Genomic DNA, 25,032 nt, shown 5'->3' with positions numbered 1-25,032 from the left:
ATAGTGGATCTAGTTAATAGTGTGAAAGTCCAGTCCATAGTGGATCTAGTTAATAGTGTGAGTTCAGTCCATAGTGGATCTAGTTAATAGTGTGAGAGTCAAGTCAATAGTGGATCTAGTTAATAGTGTGAGAGTCCAGTTAATAGTGGATCTAGTTAATAGTGTGAGAGTCCAGTCCATAGTGGATCTAGTTAATAGTGTGTAAGTCCAGTCCATAGTGGATCTAGTTAATAGTGTGAAAGTCCAGTCCATAGTGGATCTAGTTAATAGTGTGAAAGTCCAGTCCATAGTGGATCTAGTTAATAGTGTGTAAGTCCAGTCCATAGTGGATCTAGTTAATAGTGTGAAAGTCCAGTCCATAGTGGATCTAGTTAATAGTGTGAAAGTCCAGTCCATAGTGGATCTAGTTAATAGAGTGAGAGTCCAGTCAATAGTGGATCTAACATAATAGTGTGAGAGTCCAGTCCATAGTGGATCTAGTTAATAGTGTGAAAGTCCAGTCCATAGTGGATCTAGTTAATAGTGTGAAAGTCCAGTCCATAGTGGATCTAGTTAATAGAGTGAGAGTCCAGTCAATAGTGGATCTAACATAATAGTGTGAGAGTCCAGTCCATAGTGGATCTAGTTAATAGTGTGTAAGTCCAGTCCATAGTGGATCTAGTTAATAGTGTGAAAGTCCAGTCCATAGTGGATCTAGTTAATAGTGTGAAAGTCCAGTCCATAGTGGATCTAGTTAATAGTGTGAAAGTCCAGTCCATAGTGGATCTAGTTAATAGTGTGAAAGTCCAGTCCATAGTGGATCTAGTTAATAGTGTGAGAGTCCAGTCCATAGTGGATCTAGTTAATAGTGTGAGAGTCCAGTCCATAGTGGATCTAGTTAATAGTGTGAGAGTCCAGTCCATAGTGGATCTAGTTAATAGTGTGAAGGTCCAGTCCATAGTGGATCTAGTTAATAGTGTGAGAGTCCAGTCCATAGTGGATCTAGTTAATAGTGTGAGAGTCCAGTCCATAGTGGATCTAGTTAATAGTGTGAAAGTCCAGTCCATAGTGGATCTAGTTAATAGTGTGAAAGTCCAGTCCATAGTGGGACCAGCAGGGCATCATCTTGAGTGGAGACATGTAGTAATACTACATTGTACTGCATGTAGTGTGAATAAAGAATACATTGTACTACATGTAGTAATATTACATTGTACTACATGTAGTAAGAAAAAGGCTACATTGTACTACATGTAGTAATATTACATTGTACTACATTATACGACATGTAGTAATACTACATTGTACTACATGTAGTAATATTACATTGTACTACATTATACGACATGTAGTAGTACTACATTGTACTACATGTAGTATGACAACAAAGACTATTTTGTACTACATGTAGTATGACAACAAAGTCGTGTTGTGCACTATTATGTGGACACATATCAAGGTGCGCACTATTATGTGGACACATATCAAGGCGCGCACTATTATGTGGACACATATCAAGGTGTGCACTATGATGCACTATTATGTGGACACATATCAAGGTGTGCACTATTATGTGTACACATATCAAGGTGTGCACTATGATGCACTATTATGTGGACACATATCAAGGTGCGCACTATTATGTGGACAAATATCAAGGTGTGCACTATGATGCACTATTATGTGGACACATATCAAGGTGTGCACTATTATGTGTACACATATCAAGGTGTGCACTATGATGCACTATTATGTGGACACATATCAAGGTGCACACTATTATGTGGACAAATATCAAGGTGCTCACTATTATGTGGACACATATCAAGGTGCGCACTATTATGTGGACAAATATCAAGGTGCACACTATTATGCACTATTATGTGGACACATATCAAGGTGCTCACTATTATGTGGACACATATCAAGGTGCTCACTATTATGTGGACAAATATCAAGGTGCACACTATTATGCACTATTATGTGGACAAATATCAAGGTGCGCACTATTATGTGGACAAATATCAAGGTGCTCACTATTATGTGGACATATATCAAGGTGCGCACTATTATGTGGACAAACATCAAGGTGCTCACTATTATGTGGACACATATCAAGGTGCGCACTATTATGTGGACATATATCAAGGTGCGCACTATTATGTGGACAAACATCAAGGTGCTCACTATTATGTGGACACATATCAAGGTGCGCACTATTATGTGGACAAATATCAAGGTGCGCACTATTATGTGGACAAATATCAAGGTGCTCACTATTATGTGGACAAATATCAAGGTGCTCACTATTATGTGGACACATATCAAGGTGCGCACAATGATGCACTATTATGTGTACACATATCAAGGTGTGCACTATTATGTGTACACATATCAAGGTGTGCACTATGATGCACTATTATGTGGACACATATCAAGGTGCGCACTATTATGTGGACAAATATCAAGGTGTGCACTATGATGCACTATTATGTGGACACATATCAAGGTGTGCACTATTATGTGTACACATATCAAGGTGTGCACTATGATGCACTATTATGTGGACACATATCAAGGTGCGCACTATTATGTGGACAAATATCAAGGTGCTCACTATTATGTGGACAAATATCAAGGTGCGCACTATTATGTGGACACATATCAAGGTGCGCACTATGATGCACTATGATGTGGACACATATCAAGGTGTGCACTATTATGTGTACACATATCAAGGTGTGCACTATGATGCACTATTATGTGGACACATATCAAGGTGCGCACTATTATGTGGACAAATATCAAGGTGTGCACTATGATGCACTATTATGTGGACACATATCAAGGTGTGCACTATTATGTGTACACATATCAAGGTGTGCACTATGATGCACTATTATGTGGACACATATCAAGGTGCGCACTATTATGTGGACAAATATCAAGGTGCGCACTATTATGTGGACAAATATCAAGGTGCTCACTATTATGTGGACACATATCAAGGTGCACACTATTATGTGGATAAATATCAAGGTGCGCACTATTATGTGGACAAATATCAAGGTGCTCACTATTATGTGGACACATATCAAGGTGCACACTACTATGTGGATAAATATCAAGGTGCGCACTATTATGTGGACACATATCAAGGTGCGCACTATTATGTGGACAAATATCAAGGTGCGCACTATTATGTGGACAAATATCAAGGTGCTCACTATTATGTGGACACATATCAAGGTGCACACTATTATGTGGATAAATATCAAGGTGCACACTATTATGCACTATTATGTGGACACATATCAAGGTGTGCACTATTATGGTAAATGGTAAATGGGTTGTACTTGTATAGCGCTTTTCTACCTTTTTTAAGGAACTCAAAGCGCTTTGACACTATTTCCACATTCACACACTGATGGCGGGAGCTGCCATGCACGGCGCTAACCAGCAGCCATCAGGAGCAAGGGTGAAGTGTCTTGCTCAAGGACACAACGGACGTGACTCGGATGGTAGAAGGTGGGGCTTGAACCAGGATCCCTCAGATTGCTGGCACGGCCACTCTCCCTGGCCGTTGCTGGACACATATCAAGGTGTGCACTATGATGCACTATTATGTGGACACATATCAAGGTGTGCACTATTATGTGGACACATATCAAGGTGTGCACTATTATGTGTACACATATCAAGGTGTGCACTATTATTTGGCAGATCTTTTTTCAAATGAGCAAAAAAGATTGTAAAAGTCAAAGATTGGAACAACAACGTTGATAAGATATTGATCGCCACTTCTTCTTGTTCAAATGACATCATTGCACACATTCATAGCAATAATTATGCACGCAAAGATTTTCCTCTAATTTACTTTCTTAAATGTTCAGCTTTCACACACGTGACTTTATTATGCGCGTGCGCGGTTAGGTAAAGTTCACTGACCTTCCAGGTGTTGTCAATTGTTGCACAAACACACTTGCTCTTTTTGCTCGGATTAAGAAATAAGACGTAATAATAGGTAATAATGTATTATTGTTGCACAAACACACTTGCTCTTTTTGCTCGGATTAAGAAAGAAGACGTCATAATGTGACGCAATAATGTGACGTTAATGTGGGCGGGGCTTGTCTACTTCCGGGTCGTGGAAGCAGGTTTCAGTTGGCACTTGGCCGCCCGGTCGGGGCACACCTGGAGACTTACCTGGGGACTTACCTGGGGACTTACCTGCAACAAGTAAGCTTTGGGAGGTCTTCGAACACGAAGTTGTTGAAATGTCAACTTTGACGTGAATGTTGAGAGACGAGCGACTAAAAGACTTTTCACCTCCACGTTGGCTGACGAGGTACAAAGTTGTCAATGATTGACGAACATTGTTTAACATTTCATCTTCTGTAATGGAACAACTTGTTTAACATTTCATCTTCTGTAATGGAACAACTTGTTTGACCTTGTGAAAGGTCAATTGAGCGAGAAGACAACAGCACAATGTGAAAGGAAGATGTTCATATAATACAAATATGCTTAACAGTTGTTATGTCAATGTAACTTCTCAAGCTGTTTTCTATCCAAATCAAGCCTCGTTATGTGTTGTTTGGAACAACTTGCTGCAAATGTGTTGTGTTATGTGTTGTTTGGAACAACTTGCTGCAAATGTGTTGTGTTATGTGTTGTTTGGAACAACTTGCTGCAAATGTGCTAGTCAGTCTTGTCACCACACGATCGGTCCACGCAGGCCCGGCCCTAACCAATCTGGCGCCCTAGGCAAGATTTTAGGTGGCGCCCCCCCACATCGGCAGTGAAGTGTATATACTCACAAGAAACTGAATAGCTTTGTCTTTGACCTTTTTTTTTTTTTACTTACAACTATACCTAATATATAAAGGGGTGGAAAAGTGACTATTACCTGCAGGGCAAACATTAGCTAACCAGAAGGCAATAACAAGGTAAACAAAAAACACCTGCTTAAAAGATCTAATACAAATGTCCCTGAGGAATGTAAGGTGAGTACTGTAATTACCTAACGTTACATTATTATTTTCCATAACAATTTAGCCCCCTCCACAATATTAACCCGAAGTTAAAACAGAACTAGCTATTTATTGATTAGCAATTGCCGAATCATGTAACATTAGCTTAATGCTAAAAAGCCAGGTTACTATCACATTCTGTAACAGACAAATAATTTCATGTAGGCTAACGTTACCTACCTGCTACCTCTGTCTTTTTCTCGTTTCTCCTCCTCTTCTTTTCTCTTTTTTCTTCCCTGGGCACCTGACAGTTTTGACATCTTGTGTTGATTTTTTGATGTGGTGACGTCCAAAAAGAGTCATGATACGGGAAGGGATGGGCGCACCGTGCGGGGGAGAGGGGGGGGCGTAATGTTGTAACAAATAATATTTCTATTAAATAGGCTTTACTTTGCATTTTAATTAACGTGAGATTATTTTTTGTATTTAGAAATAATAATACCAACTTTTTTTTTTTTTTTTTTTTTTCATCCAACATTTGTGGCACTGGCGTGGCGCCCCCTGATGGACGGCGCCCTTAGCATTTGCCTATACGGCCTATGCCACGGGCCGGCCCTGGGTCCACGCATGCGCGAAAGCTACGTACTGTCCGTCAAGGTGTTTTACGGCAGTTATGTTTGTCATATCATGGTTTTCTTTTTCAATCTTTATTTGAATAACAATTTTTCATATAGAAATATTTTAAAAAGTCAACATTTCAAAAAATAAATTGAAAGTACTGTACATCAAACAAACCTTTATGGATGGGAGTCGCTCATTGCGACGACAGAAGAGTGCAAGTGGTTGAAAATGTGGCGATAATACTCCCATTCGAAAAAAAATAAAGGCTGTAGGGAAGCTTTTAGACAAAACTCTAATAAAACATTCAAATTTCACACAACATGGCCTCGCAGGGCTCCGTGGTAGAAAATGGCAGTTGTAGGAAGTGACGTAGTCTTCGTGTCTTGCCGTACTATCGTGTAGCGACTGGAGAGTCTCAATATGATGTTGTTCTACTTCCTGTTACCTCCTCTACTTCCCATGAGCACTTCTACTTCCTGTTACTTATTAATGATTCTACTTTCCGCTGCAACCAAGCGAGTGGTGTTCATGTCCCGCTCTCTTGTCTTCCCGTCACTCCCAGCCGCTGACCCCTAAAGAGTCTCTTCAGATGGTCCAGCAGCATTATGGCACTGAACTGGGTCTGAGCCATGAGGAGATGGACAGCTTACGCTTTTCTGCTGAATCTAGCATGCAGAGCAGGTGAGTAAGACGGGTCATGTGACACAATAGCAGTGGCAACTACATTTGTTTACTGATCATTTACAGCTTTTGCCAGCATGTCATGTCATTCTTGCACTCCATCCTCAAAGAATGCTCACGTTGTGGTGGAAACCACTGCTTCTTAACCATAAGGCCCCGGGCCCCTTGTTGGCTTGCAAGCGCCCCCTAGAGGGCTAACAAAAGTATCTGTTTCTCAGCTGTGGTCCGTATAAGCCGCAGCAGTACTCGCTTGTAAAACACTTGCGGCAGTAATGACAATATCAAACAGAAGAAGTCTGGAGCTAAAGTGGTAGAGAAGTTTCTTAAGTGCAACAATTATGACTAAAGTGGTGAAGCTGTGTTTTCATTTGGACTGTCATTTTATTGACAGTTTCGTTAAGATGAATTAATAATGAATATGTTTATTTCAGCACAACATAATTGTATGTACACTTACTTTTTGTCAGTTTTGAGTCCCTTCTTATGCCGCATATTTGATTAGTAGTTATTTTTCTAATCAGCCTGACCTAAGCCTAAGGATTATGTGTTAATAAATAATATTTTTTGTGATTAATACATGCTTTCATATAATTTAGAAAAGTCAAGAGTAGTATTACTAATTAAGTGTTAATATTCGAGTGAGTCCCGGGCCCCTCTGTAGTGGAAAATTTGGGCCCCCAGGTCAAAAAAGTTTAATAACCCCTGTTTTACTTTGAAACTGTCTCATTTGGTACACTTGTGTACTTGCATTGAGACCATGTCCACACCGACACTTGACTACTTCAAAATAAGTACATTAAAGGCCTACTGAAATGAATTTTTTCTATTTAAACGGGGATAGCAGATCCATTCTATGTGTCATACTTGATCATTTCGCGATATTGCCATATTTTTGCTGAAAGGATTTAGAAGGGAACATCGACGATAAAGTTCGCAACTTTTGGTCGCTGATAAAAAAAAGCCTTGCCTGTAGCAGAAGTAGCGTGACGTCACAAGTTGAAAGTCTCCTCACATTGTTTACACCAGCAGCGAGAGCCATTGGGACCGAGAAAGCGACGATTAGCCCATTAATTTGAGCCAGGATGAAAGATTGGTGGATGAGGAAGGTGAGAGTGAAGTATTAGAGAGCAGTGCAGGACGTATCTTTTTTGGCTCTGACCGTAACTTAGGTACAAGGACTCATTGGATTCCACACTCTCTCCTTTTTCTATTGTGGATCACGGATTTGTATTTGAAACCACCTGGGATACTATATCCTCTTGAAAATGAGAGTGGAGAACGCGAAATGGACATTCACAGTGACTTTTATCTCCACGACAATACATCGGTGAAGCACTTTAGCTACGGAGCTAACATGATAGCATCGGGCTTAATTGCAGATAGAAACAAAAGAAATAAACCCCTGACTGGAAGGATAGACAGAATATCAACAATACTACCAAACTCTGGACCTGTAACCACACGGTTAATGATGTACCGCCTGACAAAGCCTAGCAACGCTGTTGCTAACGACTCCATTGAATCTAACTTAGCTACGGGACCTCAACAGAGCTATGCTAAAAACATTAGCTCTCCACCTAGCTAGCTCTCATCTGCTCATCAACACCGAAGCTCACCTGCGTTCCAGCGATCGACGGCGCAACGAAGGACTTCATCCGATCATCGATGCGGTCGGCGTAGTCACGGTAGCGCGTCTGCTATCCAAGTCAAAGTCCTCCTGGTTGTGTTGCTGCAGCCGCCGCTAATACTCGATCCCACCTACAAGTTTGTTCTTTGCAGTCTCCATTGTTCATTGAACAAATTGCAAAAGATTCACCAACACAGATGTCCACAATACTGTGGAATTTTGCCATGTAAACAGAGCTGTTTGTATTGGATACAATGGTGACCCAATACTTCCGCTTCAACCCTTGACGTCACGCGCAAACGTCATCATACCTAGACGTTTACAACCGGAAGTTTCCTGGGAAATTTAAAATTGCACTTTATAAGTTAACCCGGCCGTATTGGCATGTGTTGCAATGTTAAGATTTCATCATTGATATATAAACTATCAGACTGCCTGGTCGGTACTAGTGGCTTTCAGTAGGCCTTTAAATACATTTGTAATACTAACCCCGTTTCCATATGAGTTGGGAAATTGTGTTAGATGTAAATATAAACGGAATACAATGATTTGCAAATCATTTTCAAGCCATATTCAGTTGAATATGCTACAAAGACAACATACTTGATGTTCAAACTCAGAAACTTTTTTTTTTGTTGCAAATAATAATTAACTTAGAATTTCATAGCTGCAACATGTGCCAAAATAGTTGGGAAAGGGCATGTTCACCACTTTTAACAACACTCAGTAAAGGTTTGGGAACTGAGGAGACACATTTTTGAAGCTTCTCAGGTGGAATTCTTTCCCATTCTTGCTTGATGTACAGCTTAAGTTGTTCAACAGTCCGGGGGTCTCCCTTCTGCTATTTTAGGCTTCATAATGCGCCACACATTTTCAAAGTCTGGACTACAGGCAGGCCAGTCTAGTACCCGCACTCTTTTACTATGAAGCCACGTTGATGTAACACGTGGCTTGGCATTGTCTTGCTGAAATAAGCAGGGGCGTCCATGGTAACGTTGCTTGGATGGCAACATATGTTGCTCCAAAACCTGTATGTACCTTTCAGCATTAATGGTGCCTTCACAGATGTGTAAGTTACCCATGTCTTGGCCACTAATACACCCCCATACCATCACAGATGCTGGCTTTTCAACTTTGCGCCTATAACAATCTGGATGGTTCTTTTCCTCTTTGGTCCGGAGGACACGACATCCACAGTTTCCAAAAACAATTTGAAATGTGGACTCGTCAGACCACAGAACACTTTTCCACTTTGTATCAGTCCATCTTAGATGAGCTCAGGCCCAGCGAAGCGACTGCGTTTCTGGGTGTTGTTGATAAACGGTTTTCGCCTTGCATAGGAGAGTTTTAACTTGCACTTACAGATGTAGCGACCAACTGTAGTTACTGACAGTGGCTTTCTGAAGTGTTCCTGAGCCCATGTGGTGATATCCTTTACACACTGATGTCGCTTGTTGATGCAGTACAGCCTGAGGGATGGAAGGTCACGGGCTTAGCTGCTTACGTGCAGTGATTTCTCCACATTCTCTGAACCCTTTGATGATATTACGGAGCGTAGATGGTGAAATCCCTAAATTCCTTGCAATAGCTGCTTGAGAAAGGTTTTTCTTAAACTGTTCAACAATTTGCTCACGCATTTGTTGACAAAGTGGTGACCCTCGCCCCATCAAATTCTAAAGTTAATGATTATTTGCAACAAAAAAAAAATGTTTGAGTTTGAACATCAAATATGTTGTCTTTGTAGCATATTCAACTGAATATGGCTTGAAAAGGATTTGCAAATCATTGTATTCCGTTTATATTTACATCTAACACAATTTCCCAACTCATATGGAAACAGGGTTTGTAAAAAGAGCAACAACTGAAGAATATCAATCTGTTATAAAAAGAGCAACAAATAAATAGATAAATATCTTTTACAAAAGAGCAACAAATACATAAACATGTAATAAAAAAGAGCAACAAATAAATACATTATATAAATCTGTAATAAAAAAGCAACAAATGAATAAGTAAATCTGTGATAAAAAGAGCAACAATTTAAGTACATTAAATACATTTGTAATAAAAAAGCAACAAATAAATACGTAAATCTGTGATAAAAAGAGCAACAATTTAAGTACATTAAATAAATCTGTAATAAAAAGAGCAACATATAAATCAGTATTAAAAAGATAAATAAATATGTAATTAAAAAGAGCAACAAATAAATAAATACAATCTGTAATAAAATGAGCAACAAATAAATACATTAAATAAATCTGTAATAAAAAAAGCAGCAAATAAATAAATACATCTGTGATAAAAAACCCCAACAATTTAAGTACATTAAATAAATCTGTAATAAAAAGAGCAACATATAAATACATTAAATAAATCAGTATTAAAAAGAGAAATAAATAAATATGTAATTAAAGAGAGCAACAAATAAACACCAATGTTATCTATTGGAATTGTTTAGTACTGTTAAAAGTGTTTATACTATTTATGCTTTCAAGTCCAAGTTGAAGAAATCTTGTTAAATGTTGACAGCATAACTACCAAAATACAGAAGTATGTCCTTAATATTTTTGCAGTGCTATTTCTGTTGAAAAGTTCAAATGATTACATTAGAGATGTGATGTGCCACTTTTCAAGTGTCTGATGGCTTCAATTAATTGTCATGAATTTTTCATATTTTGAATTCTTTTGAAAGGCTTACAAATAAACTACATTTGAATTGTAATTCCATGCTATTGACAGGACTATTAATTTTAATGAAGTTAGCTTACCATGTTTACAGTATGATAATTGTGATAGAAATGTGAATTTTAGGCACAGAATATTTTTTACAATTGAACAAGGCAGTAGATTATACAAGCTTGGACAGAAAGTTAATAATGACACCAATGGAATTGTTTAGTACTGTTTTACCATTTGTTTACTGTAAAAAGTGTTTATACTTTCAATGAACAAATTGAAGTCTTGTGAAAGGTTGACAGGATAACTGGCATTAACTGTCAAAATAATTTCAAACTATTGAAGTTAGCTTACAGAATAAACATGTCAATCAACCCATATGATTTTTGCTGTAATATTTTTGTATTGAAAAGTCACTGTGACTGATAGAAAAGTGATGGTTTTAGCAACATTTTAACCCGTCTGAATGCTAATAATCATTTTGCGTCGGGGGGGCGAAGGCTGAACCCCCCACCAGGACTTTGTTCTGGACCTACCGGGGCCTGTAACCCCTGGACCCTGGCTACTAGGTTTTTCTGATTTCAAAAGTTGGCAGGTATGTAAATCACTACATGGTCTAAGGCCGAAGTATATCACTGATATGCTCCCACTATATAAGCCCTCTAGATCACTAAGATCTTCTGAGAGCAATCTGTTAGCGGTTCCCAGAGTAAAGTCAAATGAAGGGAGAGCATCATTCAGTCACTATGCAACAAATAGCTGGAATAAACTTCCTGAAGATGTCAGACTTTCCCCAACTCTGACTACTTTTAAAACTAGACTGAAAACGTTTATGTTCACCTTAGCTTTCAGCTAAATCTTTTAACTTTTAACGTCCGCACTGTTTTTATTTTTATTGTCTGCATTTTAATTTTGCTTTTATTTTCTTTCATTTCACTTTGTTGTACCACATGTTGTGCTGTGAAGCACTTTGAGTCTGCCTTGTGTATGAAAAGTGCTATACAAATACAGTTGCCTTGCCTAATAAAAAGAGCAACAAAAATACATATGTAATTAAAGGGAGCAACAAATAAACAAATATGTGAGAAAACAGCAACAAATAAATGAATTCAATACATCTGTAATAAAAAGAGCAACAGATAAATAAATAAATCTGTAGTGAAAAGAGGAACAAATAAATACAATAAATCTGTCATAAATAGAGCAACACATAAATAAATTAGATACATCTGCAATGAATAAATACATCTGTAATAAAACGAGTAACAAATACATCTGTAATAATAACAGCAATAAATAAATACATCTTTAATAAGAAGAGCAACAAATAAATAAGTCTGTGATAATAAAGAGCAACAAATACATTAATTAATAATAAGGGACGGCGTGGCGCAGTGGAAGAGTGGCCGTGCGCGACCCGAGGGTCCCTGGTTCAATCCCCACCTAGTACCAACCTCGTCATGTCCGTTGTGTCCTGAGCAAGACACTTCACCCTTGCTCCTGATGGCTGCTGGTTAGCGCCTTGCATGGCAGCTCCCTCCATCAGTGTGTGAATGTGTGTGTGAATGGGTAAATGTGGAAGTAGTGTCAAAGCGCTTTGAGTACCTTGAAGGTAGAAAAGCGCTATACAAGTACAACCCATTTATCATTTAGTTATTTAATTAAATAAATCTGTAATAAAAAGAGCAACAAATAAATAAATCTTTAATAAATAGTAAATAAATAAATCTGTAATAAAAAGAGCAACAAATAAATAAATACATCTGTAGTAAAAAGAGCAATAAATAAATCAATCTGTAGTAAAAAGAGCAACAAATAAATATATTTCAAAAAAGAAACATGTAGTAAAAAGTAATATGGTATCGAAATCCTAGCTTGATGTTCCTTTCACTTGACAGCGTGGCCGCAAGGTCTGCTGGTGGCGATACGGCCTTGGCCAGGCCTGAGACCTCCAGCCCTCAGGACAAGGACTTTCCCTCACCAATTGGTTCACGCAAGGTTACCATTGAGGTAGTCCAACAGTGTGGCCCCCCTCCCATGTGCACCTCAAACACTTTTCTACTCTGGCACAGCACGACCATCGTCGCACTTCTCTGGATGGCTTCACACCAGAGCGAGGCTCCAAGCACTGCTCTCCTGCTCCTGAGCGCAGCACCACTGGTGAGCGAGGCTCCAAGCGCTGCTCTCCTGCTCCTGAGCGCAGCACCACTGGTGAGCGAGGCTCCAAGCGCTGCTCTCCTGCTCCTGAGCACAGCACCACGGGTGAGCGAGGCTCCAAGCGCTGCTCTTCTGCTCCTGAGCGCAGCAGCACTGGCGGGTCTGAAGACAGCGTGGACGAAGGTGAGGCTTCAATAACTGTATTTTGATGATTGCATGACTCAGGAAAACAGTACAAAGTGGAAAGAGAGCAAAGGGCTCAGATAAGATGTCAGATGGTTTGCCAATTGAAAAGTGGAGAAGACAGACATGGTGATGGAAGAGCTGACATTCTTTTTTCTTTAGTTGATTTGGAACATGAACACAGCATAATACATCACACAATTTCATATCATTTCACTTTACATCATGTTCGAAAAGGAGTAGGAAGAAGCAAAGCTTATTCAATCCTACCCCTTTCCCACTTCAGAGTGTTTACAAATATATACATTCATTTACTGACTTTTTTTTTTTATAGTAAAATGACATCTGTGAATGAGTAATACAACAGTTGTGTAATATATAATGAAGTCAGTCATGATATACATACTGAGATGAAGAATATCTTATTTTCAATAAGGTTGAAAGTATTTCTCATAATTCTTCTTCTTTGTACTTTGTAAGCACTATTCATTTGAACATTATGTGAGACAAGGACATATGTTTTTGTTTTATGCATTCTAAATTATAAATAAACACTGGCAAAAGTCAGCTAGCAATGGAGCTAATGTGAGTCGCTCTTTTACCAAAAACCTCCATCAATGTTTTATATACAAACTAAGTATACATGTCATGTAGTAACATTCATAATATGTAATATATACATGATGTAAGTATATGTCATGTAGTAACATTCATAATAACATGTAATATATACATGATGTAAGTATATATGTCATGTAGTAACATTCATAATAACATGTAATATATACATGATGTAAGTATATATGTCATGTAGTAACATTCATAATAACGTGTAATATATACGTGATGTAAGTATATATGTCATGTAGTAACATTCATAATAACATGTCATATATACATGATGTAAGTATATATGTCATGTAGTAACATTCATAATAACATGTAATATATACGTGATGTAAGTATATATGTCATGTAGTAACATTCATAATAACATGTCATATATACATGATGTAAGTATATATGTCATGTAGTAACATTCATAATAACATGTCATATATACATGATGTAAGTATATATGTCATGTAGTAACATTCATAATAACATGTAATATATACATGATGTAAGTATATATGTCATGTAGTAACATTCATAATAACATGTAATATATACATGATGTAAGTATATATGTCATGTAGTAACATTCATAATAACATGTAATATATACGTGATGTAAGTATATATGTCATGTAGTAACATTCATAATAACATGTAATATATACATGATGTAAGTATATGTCATGTAGTAACATTCATAATAACATGTAATATATACATGATGTAAGTATATATGTCATGTAGTAACATTCATAATAACGTGTAATATATACGTGATGTAAGTATATATGTCATGTAGTAACATTCATAATAACATGTCATATATACATGATGTAAGTATATATGTCATGTAGTAACATTCATAATAACATGTAATATATACGTGATGTAAGTATATATGTCATGTAGTAACATTCATAATAACATGTCATATATACATGATGTAAGTATATATGTCATGTAGTAACATTCATAATAACATGTCATATATACATGATGTAAGTATATATGTCATGTAGTAACATTCATAATAACATGTAATATATACGTGATGTAAGTATATATGTCATGTAGTAACATTCATAATAACATGTAATATATACATGATGTAAGTATATATGTCATGTAGTAACATTCATAATAACATGTCATATATACATGATGTAAGTATATATGTCATGTAGTAACATTCATAATAACATGTAATATATACATGATGTAAGTATATATGTCATGTAGTAACATTCATAATAACATGTAATATATACATGATGTAAGTATATATGTCATGTAGTAACATTCATAATAACATGTAATATATACATGATGTAAGTATATATGTCATGTAGTAACATTCATAATAACATGTAATATTTACATATTTTCATCATACAGCGGCGTATTAATTTCACAAAACGTTGTCTAGTTCCCTTCAACAACAACAAGAAGAAGAAGAAGACTACTAATCATGGCAGACGTGATAAGAGACAACAAAGACTACTTTGATGATCCACAAACTTTTATTTTTGATCCTGAATATAAGGAGGATGATCTACAAGTTTTAGAAACTGTAGCAGTATTGCTAAGTGCTAAACAAGATATACAAACTAGAGATGTCCGATAATAATGGCTTTTTTACCGATATCCGATATTCCGATATTGTCCAACTCTTAATTACCGATACCGATATCAAGCAATAGCGATATATATTTAGTGGTGGAATGAACACATTATTATGTTGTGATGCCCCGCTGGACGCATGAAACAATGTAACAAGGTTTTCCAAAACAAATCAACTCAAGTTATGTAAAAAAATGCCATATTTATTATTGAAGTCACAAAGTGCATTATTTTTTTTAACATGCCTCAAAACAATAACAGTGCAAGACTTTTTCATAACATGGTCACTACTGCCTAGTTTCTCTTGTTAAATTCTTATTTTACTGTTATATTTTTATTCTCATTGTTGCTCTTTATTTTTTATTCTTATTGTAATATTTTTCTATTCTGTTTCCATTTATACCCCCATTATTTCCTTTTTAAATTCCATCTCAACTCTGTACACTGCTGCTGGAATTTTAATTTTCCTGAGGGAACTCTCCTGAAAGAATCAATAAAGTACTATCTAACTATCTATCTATCTATCTATCTATCCAAACAGCAGCTTGGAATTTGAGACTGGGCGGGGTTGGGGTGGGTGGGGTAGGGGGTAGCGGGGGGTGTATATTGTAGCGTTCCGGAAGAGTTAGTACTGCAAGGGATTCTGGGTATTTGTTCTGTTGTGTTTATGTTGTGTTACGGTGCGGATGTTCTCCCGAAATGTGTTTGTCATTCTTGTTTGGTGTGGGTTCACAGTGTGGCGCATATTTGTAACAGTGTTAAAGTTGTTTATACGGCCACCCTCAGTGTGACCTGTATGGCTGTTGACCAAGTATGCCTTGCATTCACTCATGATGAGAACAGCCGGTAGATATTATGTGACTCGGACGGCACGCACGCAAAGGAAATGCCTTTAAGGTTGAATGGCGCTCTGTACTTCTCCCTACGTCCGTGTACACAGCGCCGTTTTAAAACGTCATACATTTTGCTTTTAGAAACCCATACCGATAATTATGAAACCGATACCAATAATTTACGATATTACATTTTAAAGCATTTATCGGTCGATAATATCAGCAGACATCCCTAATACAAACATAATAAAACAATCACTACTGTACAATGTCTGCTCTCACTGGGATAAACACAGTGTTTATATTTTCCCCTTTACATCCTAATCCTGAGGAAGTTGTATAAAAAAAGTGTGAGGTGAGAGACATGATTTTTAATCTAGAATTAACTTTCACCAACTCAGAGGCAATGCAGCAGCTCAATATGTCAATATAGCTCTCCTCTATAGTCCACTATATAATATAGCTCTCCTCTATAGTTCCTCTGTGTTAGCACTTATAATAACAAGATCACTAATACTTGATATTCAGGTCACCACATGTAAATGGAGTATTGTTGGTGTTTTTTAGAGGACTTTATGGTGGAATAGTGTGCTCCCATTACTTGCTGTATATTATGATTTAGAATGCATCAAAAAGTAAAACCTGTGTGTTCTTGTCTTACATAAGGATTGTGAATGAGAGGCAACACTCCAAAAAAGTGCGCACACAAATAGTTTGACTAGTACAAGGAATGTTTGATTCCAACCTGTCAGGTCGCACTCGTCACAGAAACTTCCGGAGGAAGGAATTACAGCTGTCAGATTCCTAAATGGATCAAGTGGAAGAGTTATCTGCAACTTTTGGTTTAGTGAGTGTGTGTTTGGAGCAGACTTGTGTAGCTGTGCGACTGTATGTTGTGACGTATGAAAGCACTTCCTGTGTGTGTTTGGAGCAGACTTGTGTGGCTGTGCGTCTGTATGTTGTGACGTATGAAAGCACTTCCTGTGTGTGTTTGGAGCAGACTTGTGTAGCTGTGCGACTGTATGTTGTGACGTATGAAAGCACTTCCTGTGTGTGTTTGGAGCAGACTTGTGTGGCTGTGCGACTGTATGTTGTGACGTATGAAAGCACTTCCTGTGTGTGTTTGGAGCAGACTTGTGTAGCTGTGCGACTGTATGTTGTGACGTATGAAAGCACTTCCTGTGTGTGTTTGGAGCAGACTTGTGTAGCTGTGCGTCTGTATGTTGTGACGTATGAAAGCACTTCCTGTGTGTGTTTGGAGCAGACTTGTGTAGCTGTGCGACTGTATGTTGTGACGTATGAAAGCACTTCCTGTGTGTGTTTGGAGCAGACTTGTGTGGCTGTGCGACTGTATGTTGTGACGTATGAAAGCACTTCCTGTGTGTGTTTGGAGCAGACTTGTGTGGCTGTGCGACTGTATGTTGTGACGTATGAAAGCACTTCCTGTGTGTGTTTGGAGCAGACTTGTGTAGCTGTGCGACTGTATGTTGTGACGTATGAAAGCACTTCCTGTGTGTGTTTGGAGCAGACTTGTGTAGCTGTGCGACTGTATGTTGTGACGTATGAAAGCACTTCCTGTGTGTGTTTGGAGCAGACTTGTGTGGCTGTGCGACTGTATGTTGTGACGTATGAAAGCACTTCCTGTGTGTGTTTGGAGCAGACTTGTGTGGCTGTGCGACTGTATGTTGTGACGTATGAAAGCACTTCCTGTGTGTGTTTGGAGCAGACTTGTGTAGCTGTGCGACTGTATGTTGTGACGTATGAAAGCACTTCCTGTGTGTGTTTGGAGCAGACTTGTGTGGCTGTGCGTCTGTATGTTGTGACGTATGAAAGCACTTCCTGTGTGTGTTTGGAGCAGACTTGTGTGGCTGTGCGACTGTATGTTGTGACGTATGAAAGCACTTCCTGTGTGTGTTTGGAGCAGACTTGTGTAGCTGTGCGACTGTATGTTGTGACGTATGAAAGCACTTCCTGTGTGTGTTTGGAGCAGACTTGTGTAGCTGTGCGTCTGTATGTTGTGACGTATGAAAGCACTTCCTGTGTGTGTTTGGAGCAGACTTGTGTAGCTGTGCGACTGTATGTTGTGACGTATGAAAGCACTTCCTGTGTGTGTTTGGAGCAGACTTGTGTAGCTGTGCGACTGTATGTTGTGACGTATGAAAGCACTTCCTGTGTGTGTTTGGAGCAGACTTGTGTGGCTGTGCGACTGTATGTTGTGACGTATGAAAGCACTTCCTGTGTGTGTTTGGAGCAGACTTGTGTAGCTGTGCGACTGTATGTTGTGACGTATGAAAGCACTTCCTGTGTGTGTTTGGAGCAGACTTGTGTAGCTGTGCGTCTGTATGTTGTGACGTATGAAAGCACTTCCTGTGTGTGTTTGGAGCAGACTTGTGTAGCTGTGCGACTGTATGTTGTGACGTATGAAAGCACTTCCTGTGTGTGTTTGGAGCAGACTTGTGTGGCTGTGCGACTGTATGTTGTGACGTATGAAAGCACTTCCTGTGTGTGTTTGGAGCAGACTTGTGTAGCTGTGCGACTGTATGTTGTGACGTATGAAAGCACTTCCTGTGTGTGTTTGGAGCAGACTTGTGTAGCTGTGCGTCTGTATGTTGTGACGTATGAAAGCACTTCCTGTGTGTGTTTGGAGCAGACTTGTGTAGCTGTGCGTCTGTATGTTGTGACGTATGAAAGCACTTCCTGTGTGTGTTTGGAGCAGACTTGTGTGGCTGTGCGACTGTATGTTGTGACGTATGAAAGCACTTCCTGTGTGTGTTTGGAGCAGACTTGTGTAGCTGTGCGACTGTATGTTGTGACGTATGAAAGCACTTCCTGTGTGTGTTTGGAGCAGACTTGTGTAGCTGTGCGACTGTATGTTGTGACGTATGAAAGCACTTCCTGTGTGTGTTTGGAGCAGACTTGTGTGGCTGTGCGACTGTATGTTGTGACGTATGAAAGCACTTCCTGTGTGTGTTTGGAGCAGACTTGTGTAGCTGTGCGACTGTATGTTGTGACGTATGAAAGCACTTCCTGTGTGTGTTTGGAGCAGACTTGTGTAGGCTGTGCGACTGTATGTTGTGACGTATGAAAGCACTTCCTGTGTGTGTTTGGAGCAGACTTGTGTGGCTGTGCGACTGTATGTTGTGACGTATGAAAGCACTTCCTGTGTGTGTTTGGAGCAGACTTGTGTAGCTGTGCGACTGTATGTTGTGACGTATGAAAGCACTTCCTGTGTGTGTTTGGAGCAGACTTGTGTGGCTGTGCGACTGTATGTTGTGACGTATGAAAGCACTTCCTGTGTGTGTTTGGAGCAGACTTGTGTGGCTGTGCGACTGTATGTTGTGACGTATGAAAGCACTTCCTGTGTGTGTTTGGAGCAGACTTGTGTAGCTGTGCGACTGTATGTTGTGACGTATGAAAGCACTTCCTGTGTGTGTTTGGAGCAGACTTGTGTAGCTGTGCGTCTGTATGTTGTGACGTATGAAAGCACTTCCTGTGTGTGTTTGGAGCAGACTTGTGTAGCTGTGCGACTGTATGTTGTGACGTATGAAAGCACTTCCTGTGTGTGTTTGGAGCAGACTTGTGTAGCTGTGCGACTGTATGTTGTGACGTATGAAAGCACTTCCTGTGTGTGTTTGGAGCAGACTTGTGTGGCTGTGCGACTGTATGTTGTGACGTATGAAAGCACTTCCTGTGTGTGTTTGGAGCAGACTTGTGTGGCTGTGCGACTGTATGTTGTGACGTATGAAAGCACTTCCTGTGTGTGTTTGGAGCAGACTTGTGTAGCTGTGCGACTGTATGTTGTGACGTATGAAAGCACTTCCTGTGTGTGTTTGGAGCAGACTTGTGTAGCTGTGCGACTGTATGTTGTGACGTATGAAAGCACTTCCTGTGTGTGTTTGGAGCAGACTTGTGTGGCTGTGCGACTGTATGTTGTGACGTATGAAAGCACTTCCTGTGTGTGTTTGGAGCAGACTTGTGTGGCTGTGCGACTGTATGTTGTGACGTATGAAAGCACTTCCTGTGTGTGTTTGGAGCAGACTTGTGTGGCTGTGCGACTGTATGTTGTGACGTATGAAAGCACTTCCTGTGTGTGTTTGGAGCAGACTTGTGTAGCTGTGCGACTGTATGTTGTGACGTATGAAAGCACTTCCTGTGTGTGTTTGGAGCAGACTTGTGTAGCTGTGCGTCTGTATGTTGTGACGTATGAAAGCACTTCCTGTGTGTGTTTGGAGCAGACTTGTGTAGCTGTGCGACTGTATGTTGTGACGTATGAAAGCACTTCCTGTGTGTGTTTGGAGCAGACTTGTGTAGCTGTGCGACTGTATGTTGTGACGTATGAAAGCACTTCCTGTGTGTGTTTGGAGCAGACTTGTGTGGCTGTGCGACTGTATGTTGTGACGTATGAAAGCACTTCCTGTGTGTGTTTGGAGCAGACTTGTGTAGCTGTGCGACTGTATGTTGTGACGTATGAAAGCACTTCCTGTGTGTGTTTGGAGCAGACTTGTGTAGCTGTGCGTCTGTATGTTGTGACGTATGAAAGCACTTCCTGTGTGTGTTTGGAGCAGACTTGTGTAGCTGTGCGACTGTATGTTGTGACGTATGAAAGCACTTCCTGTGTGTGTTTGGAGCAGACTTGTGTGGCTGTGCGACTGTATGTTGTGACGTATGAAAGCACTTCCTGTGTGTGTTTGGAGCAGACTTGTGTAGCTGTGCGACTGTATGTTGTGACGTATGAAAGCACTTCCTGTGTGTGTTTGGAGCAGACTTGTGTAGCTGTGCGTCTGTATGTTGTGACGTATGAAAGCACTTCCTGTGTGTGTTTGGAGCAGACTTGTGTGGCTGTGCGACTGTATGTTGTGACGTATGAAAGCACTTCCTGTGTGTGTTTGGAGCAGACTTGTGTGGCTGTGCGACTGTATGTTGTGACGTATGAAAGCACTTCCTGTGTGTGTTTGGAGCAGACTTGTGTAGCTGTGCGACTGTATGTTGTGACGTATGAAAGCACTTCCTGTGTGTGTTTGGAGCAGACTTGTGTAGCTGTGCGTCTGTATGTTGTGACGTATGAAAGCACTTCCTGTGTGTGTTTGGAGCAGACTTGTGTAGCTGTGCGACTGTATGTTGTGACGTATGAAAGCACTTCCTGTGTGTGTTTGGAGCAGACTTGTGTAGCTGTGCGACTGTATGTTGTGACGTATGAAAGCACTTCCTGTGTGTGTTTGGAGCAGACTTGTGTGGCTGTGCGACTGTATGTTGTGACGTATGAAAGCACTTCCTGTGTGTGTTTGGAGCAGACTTGTGTAGCTGTGCGACTGTATGTTGTGACGTATGAAAGCACTTCCTGTGTGTGTTTGGAGCAGACTTGTGTAGCTGTGCGTCTGTATGTTGTGACGTATGAAAGCACTTCCTGTGTGTGTTTGGAGCAGACTTGTGTAGCTGTGCGACTGTATGTTGTGACGTATGAAAGCACTTCCTGTGTGTGTTTGGAGCAGACTTGTGTGGCTGTGCGACTGTATGTTGTGACGTATGAAAGCACTTCCTGTGTGTGTTTGGAGCAGACTTGTGTAGCTGTGCGACTGTATGTTGTGACGTATGAAAGCACTTCCTGTGTGTGTTTGGAGCAGACTTGTGTAGCTGTGCGTCTGTATGTTGTGACGTATGAAAGCACTTCCTGTGTGTGTTTGGAGCAGACTTGTGTAGCTGTGCGTCTGTATGTTGTGACGTATGAAAGCACTTCCTGTGTGTGTTTGGAGCAGACTTGTGTGGCTGTGCGACTGTATGTTGTGACGTATGAAAGCACTTCCTGTGTGTGTTTGGAGCAGACTTGTGTAGCTGTGCGACTGTATGTTGTGACGTATGAAAGCACTTCCTGTGTGTGTTTGGAGCAGACTTGTGTAGCTGTGCGACTGTATGTTGTGACGTATGAAAGCACTTCCTGTGTGTGTTTGGAGCAGACTTGTGTGGCTGTGCGACTGTATGTTGTGACGTATGAAAGCACTTCCTGTGTGTGTTTGGAGCAGACTTGTGTAGCTGTGCGACTGTATGTTGTGACGTATGAAAGCACTTCCTGTGTGTGTTTGGAGCAGACTTGTGTGGCTGTGCGACTGTATGTTGTGACGTATGAAAGCACTTCCTGTGTGTGTTTGGAGCAGACTTGTGTGGCTGTGCGACTGTATGTTGTGACGTATGAAAGCACTTCCTGTGTGTGTTTGGAGCAGACTTGTGTAGCTGTGCGACTGTATGTTGTGACGTATGAAAGCACTTCCTGTGTGTGTTTGGAGCAGACTTGTGTGGCTGTGCGACTGTATGTTGTGACGTATGAAAGCACTTCCTGTGTGTGTTTGGAGCAGACTTGTGTGGCTGTGCGACTGTATGTTGTGACGTATGAAAGCACTTCCTGTGTGTGTTTGGCGCAGACTTGTGTAGCTGTGCGACTGTATGTTGTGACGTATGAAAGCACTTCCTGTGTGTGTTTGGAGCAGACTTGTGTAGCTGTGCGTCTGTATGTTGTGACGTATGAAAGCACTTCCTGTGTGTGTTTGGAGCAGACATGTGTAGCTGTGCGACTGTATGTTGTGACGTATGAAAGCACTTCCTGTGTGTGTTTGGAGCAGACTTGTGTAGCTGTGCGTCTGTATGTTGTGACGTATGAAAGCACTTCCTGTGTGTGTTTGGAGCAGACTTGTGTGGCTGTGCGTCTGTATGTTGTGACGTATGAAAGCACTTCCTGTGTGTGTTTGGAGCAGACTTGTGTGGCTGTGCGACTGTATGTTGTGACGTATGAAAGCACTTCCTGTGTGTGTTTGGAGCAGACTTGTGTAGCTGTGCGACTGTATGTTGTGACGTATGAAAGCACTTCCTGTGTGTGTTTGGAGCAGACTTGTGTAGCTGTGCGACTGTATGTTGTGACGTATGAAAGCACTTCCTGTGTGTGTTTGGAGCAGACTTGTGTGGCTGTGCGACTGTATGTTGTGACGTATGAAAGCACTTCCTGTGTGTGTTTGGAGCAGACTTGTGTGGCTGTGCGACTGTATGTTGTGACGTATGAAAGCACTTCCTGTGTGTGTTTGGAGCAGACTTGTGTGGCTGTGCGACTGTATGTTGTGACGTATGAAAGCACTTCCTGTGTGTGTTTGGCGCAGACTTGTGTAGCTGTGCGACTGTATGTTGTGACGTATGAAAGCACTTCCTGTGTGTGTTTGGAGCAGACTTGTGTAGCTGTGCGTCTGTATGTTGTGACGTATGAAAGCACTTCCTGTGTGTGTTTGGAGCAGACATGTGTAGCTGTGCGACTGTATGTTGTGACGTATGAAAGCACTTCCTGTGTGTGTTTGGAGCAGACTTGTGTAGCTGTGCGTCTGTATGTTGTGACGTATGAAAGCACTTCCTGTGTGTGTTTGGAGCAGACTTGTGTGGCTGTGCGTCTGTATGTTGTGACGTATGAAAGCACTTCCTGTGTGTGTTTGGAGCAGACTTGTGTGGCTGTGCGACTGTATGTTGTGACGTATGAAAGCACTTCCTGTGTGTGTTTGGAGCAGACTTGTGTAGCTGTGCGACTGTATGTTGTGACGTATGAAAGCACTTCCTGTGTGTGTTTGGAGCAGACTTGTGTAGCTGTGCGACTGTATGTTGTGACGTATGAAAGCACTTCCTGTGTGTGTTTGGAGCAGACTTGTGTGGCTGTGCGACTGTATGTTGTGACGTATGAAAGCACTTCCTGTGTGTGTTTGGAGCAGACTTGTGTGGCTGTGCGACTGTATGTTGTGACGTATGAAAGCACTTCCTGTGTGTGTTTGGCGCAGACTTGTGTAGCTGTGCGACTGTATGTTGTGACGTATGAAAGCACTTCCTGTGTGTGTTTGGAGCAGACTTGTGTAGCTGTGCGTCTGTATGTTGTGACGTATGAAAGCACTTCCTGTGTGTGTTTGGAGCAGACATGTGTAGCTGTGCGACTGTATGTTGTGACGTATGAAAGCACTTCCTGTGTGTGTTTGGAGCAGACTTGTGTAGCTGTGCGTCTGTATGTTGTGACGTATGAAAGCACTTCCTGTGTGTGTTTGGAGCAGACTTGTGTGGCTGTGCGTCTGTATGTTGTGACGTATGAAAGCACTTCCTGTGTGTGTTTGGAGCAGACTTGTGTGGCTGTGCGACTGTATGTTGTGACGTATGAAAGCACTTCCTGTGTGTGTTTGGAGCAGACTTGTGTAGCTGTGCGTCTGTATGTTGTGACGTATGAAAGCACTTCCTGTGTGTGTTTGGAGCAGACTTGTGTAGCTGTGCGTCTGTATGTTGTGACGTATGAAAGCACTTCCTGTGTGTGTTTGGAGCAGACTTGTGTAGCTGTGCGTCTGTATGTTGTGACGTATGAAAGCACTTCCTGTGTGTGTTTGGAGCAGACTTGTGTGGCTGTGCGACTGTATGTTGTGACGTATGAAAGCACTTCCTGTGTGTGTTTGGAGCAGACTTGTGTAGCTGTGCGACTGTATGTTGTGACGTATGAAAGCACTTCCTGTGTGTGTTTGGAGCAGACTTGTGTAGCTGTGCGTCTGTATGTTGTGACGTATGAAAGCACTTCCTGTGTGTGTTTGGAGCAGACTTGTGTGGCTGTGCGACTGTATGTTGTGACGTATGAAAGCACTTCCTGTGTGTGTTTGGAGCAGACTTGTGTAGCTGTGCGACTGTATGTTGTGACGTATGAAAGCACTTCCTGTGTGTGTTTGGAGCAGACTTGTGTAGCTGTGCGTCTGTATGTTGTGACGTATGAAAGCACTTCCTGTGTGTGTTTGGAGCAGACTTGTGTGGCTGTGCGACTGTATGTTGTGACGTATGAAAGCACTTCCTGTGTGTGTTTGGAGCAGACTTGTGTAGCTGTGCGACTGTATGTTGTGACATATGAAAGCACTTCCTGTGTGTGTTTGGAGCAGACTTGTGTGGCTGTGCGACTGTATGTTGTGACGTATGAAAGCACTTCCTGTGTGTGTTTGGAGCAGACTTGTGTAGCTGTGCGACTGTATGTTGTGACGTATGAAAGCACTTCCTGTGTGTGTTTGGAGCAGACTTGTGT

General features: G+C 40.7%; 1 protein-coding gene across 3 annotated transcripts in view; it reads left to right on the top strand.

The window, feature by feature from the left end:
* Positions 1–25,032, top strand: part of gramd1c (GRAM domain containing 1c) — a 66,778-nt gene that overhangs the window by 26,631 nt on the left and 15,115 nt on the right. For all 3 annotated transcript variants that reach the window (XM_061935347.1, XM_061935346.2, XM_072913427.1), the window contains 3 exons: positions 6,136–6,254; positions 12,459–12,570; positions 12,633–12,900. In XM_061935347.1, the coding sequence (XP_061791331.1) occupies positions 6,136–6,254; positions 12,459–12,570; positions 12,633–12,900 (499 nt within the window). The remainder of the gene's footprint in view (positions 1–6,135; positions 6,255–12,458; positions 12,571–12,632; positions 12,901–25,032) is intronic.

The sequence above is a fragment of the Nerophis lumbriciformis genome, linkage group LG07 (genome assembly GCF_033978685.3).
Source record: "Nerophis lumbriciformis linkage group LG07, RoL_Nlum_v2.1, whole genome shotgun sequence".
In the NCBI taxonomy this organism is placed as follows: domain Eukaryota; kingdom Metazoa; phylum Chordata; class Actinopteri; order Syngnathiformes; family Syngnathidae; genus Nerophis; species Nerophis lumbriciformis.
The sequence above is the reverse complement of the archived record's forward strand: the minus strand, read 5'-3'. Positions and strand labels throughout refer to the sequence as shown.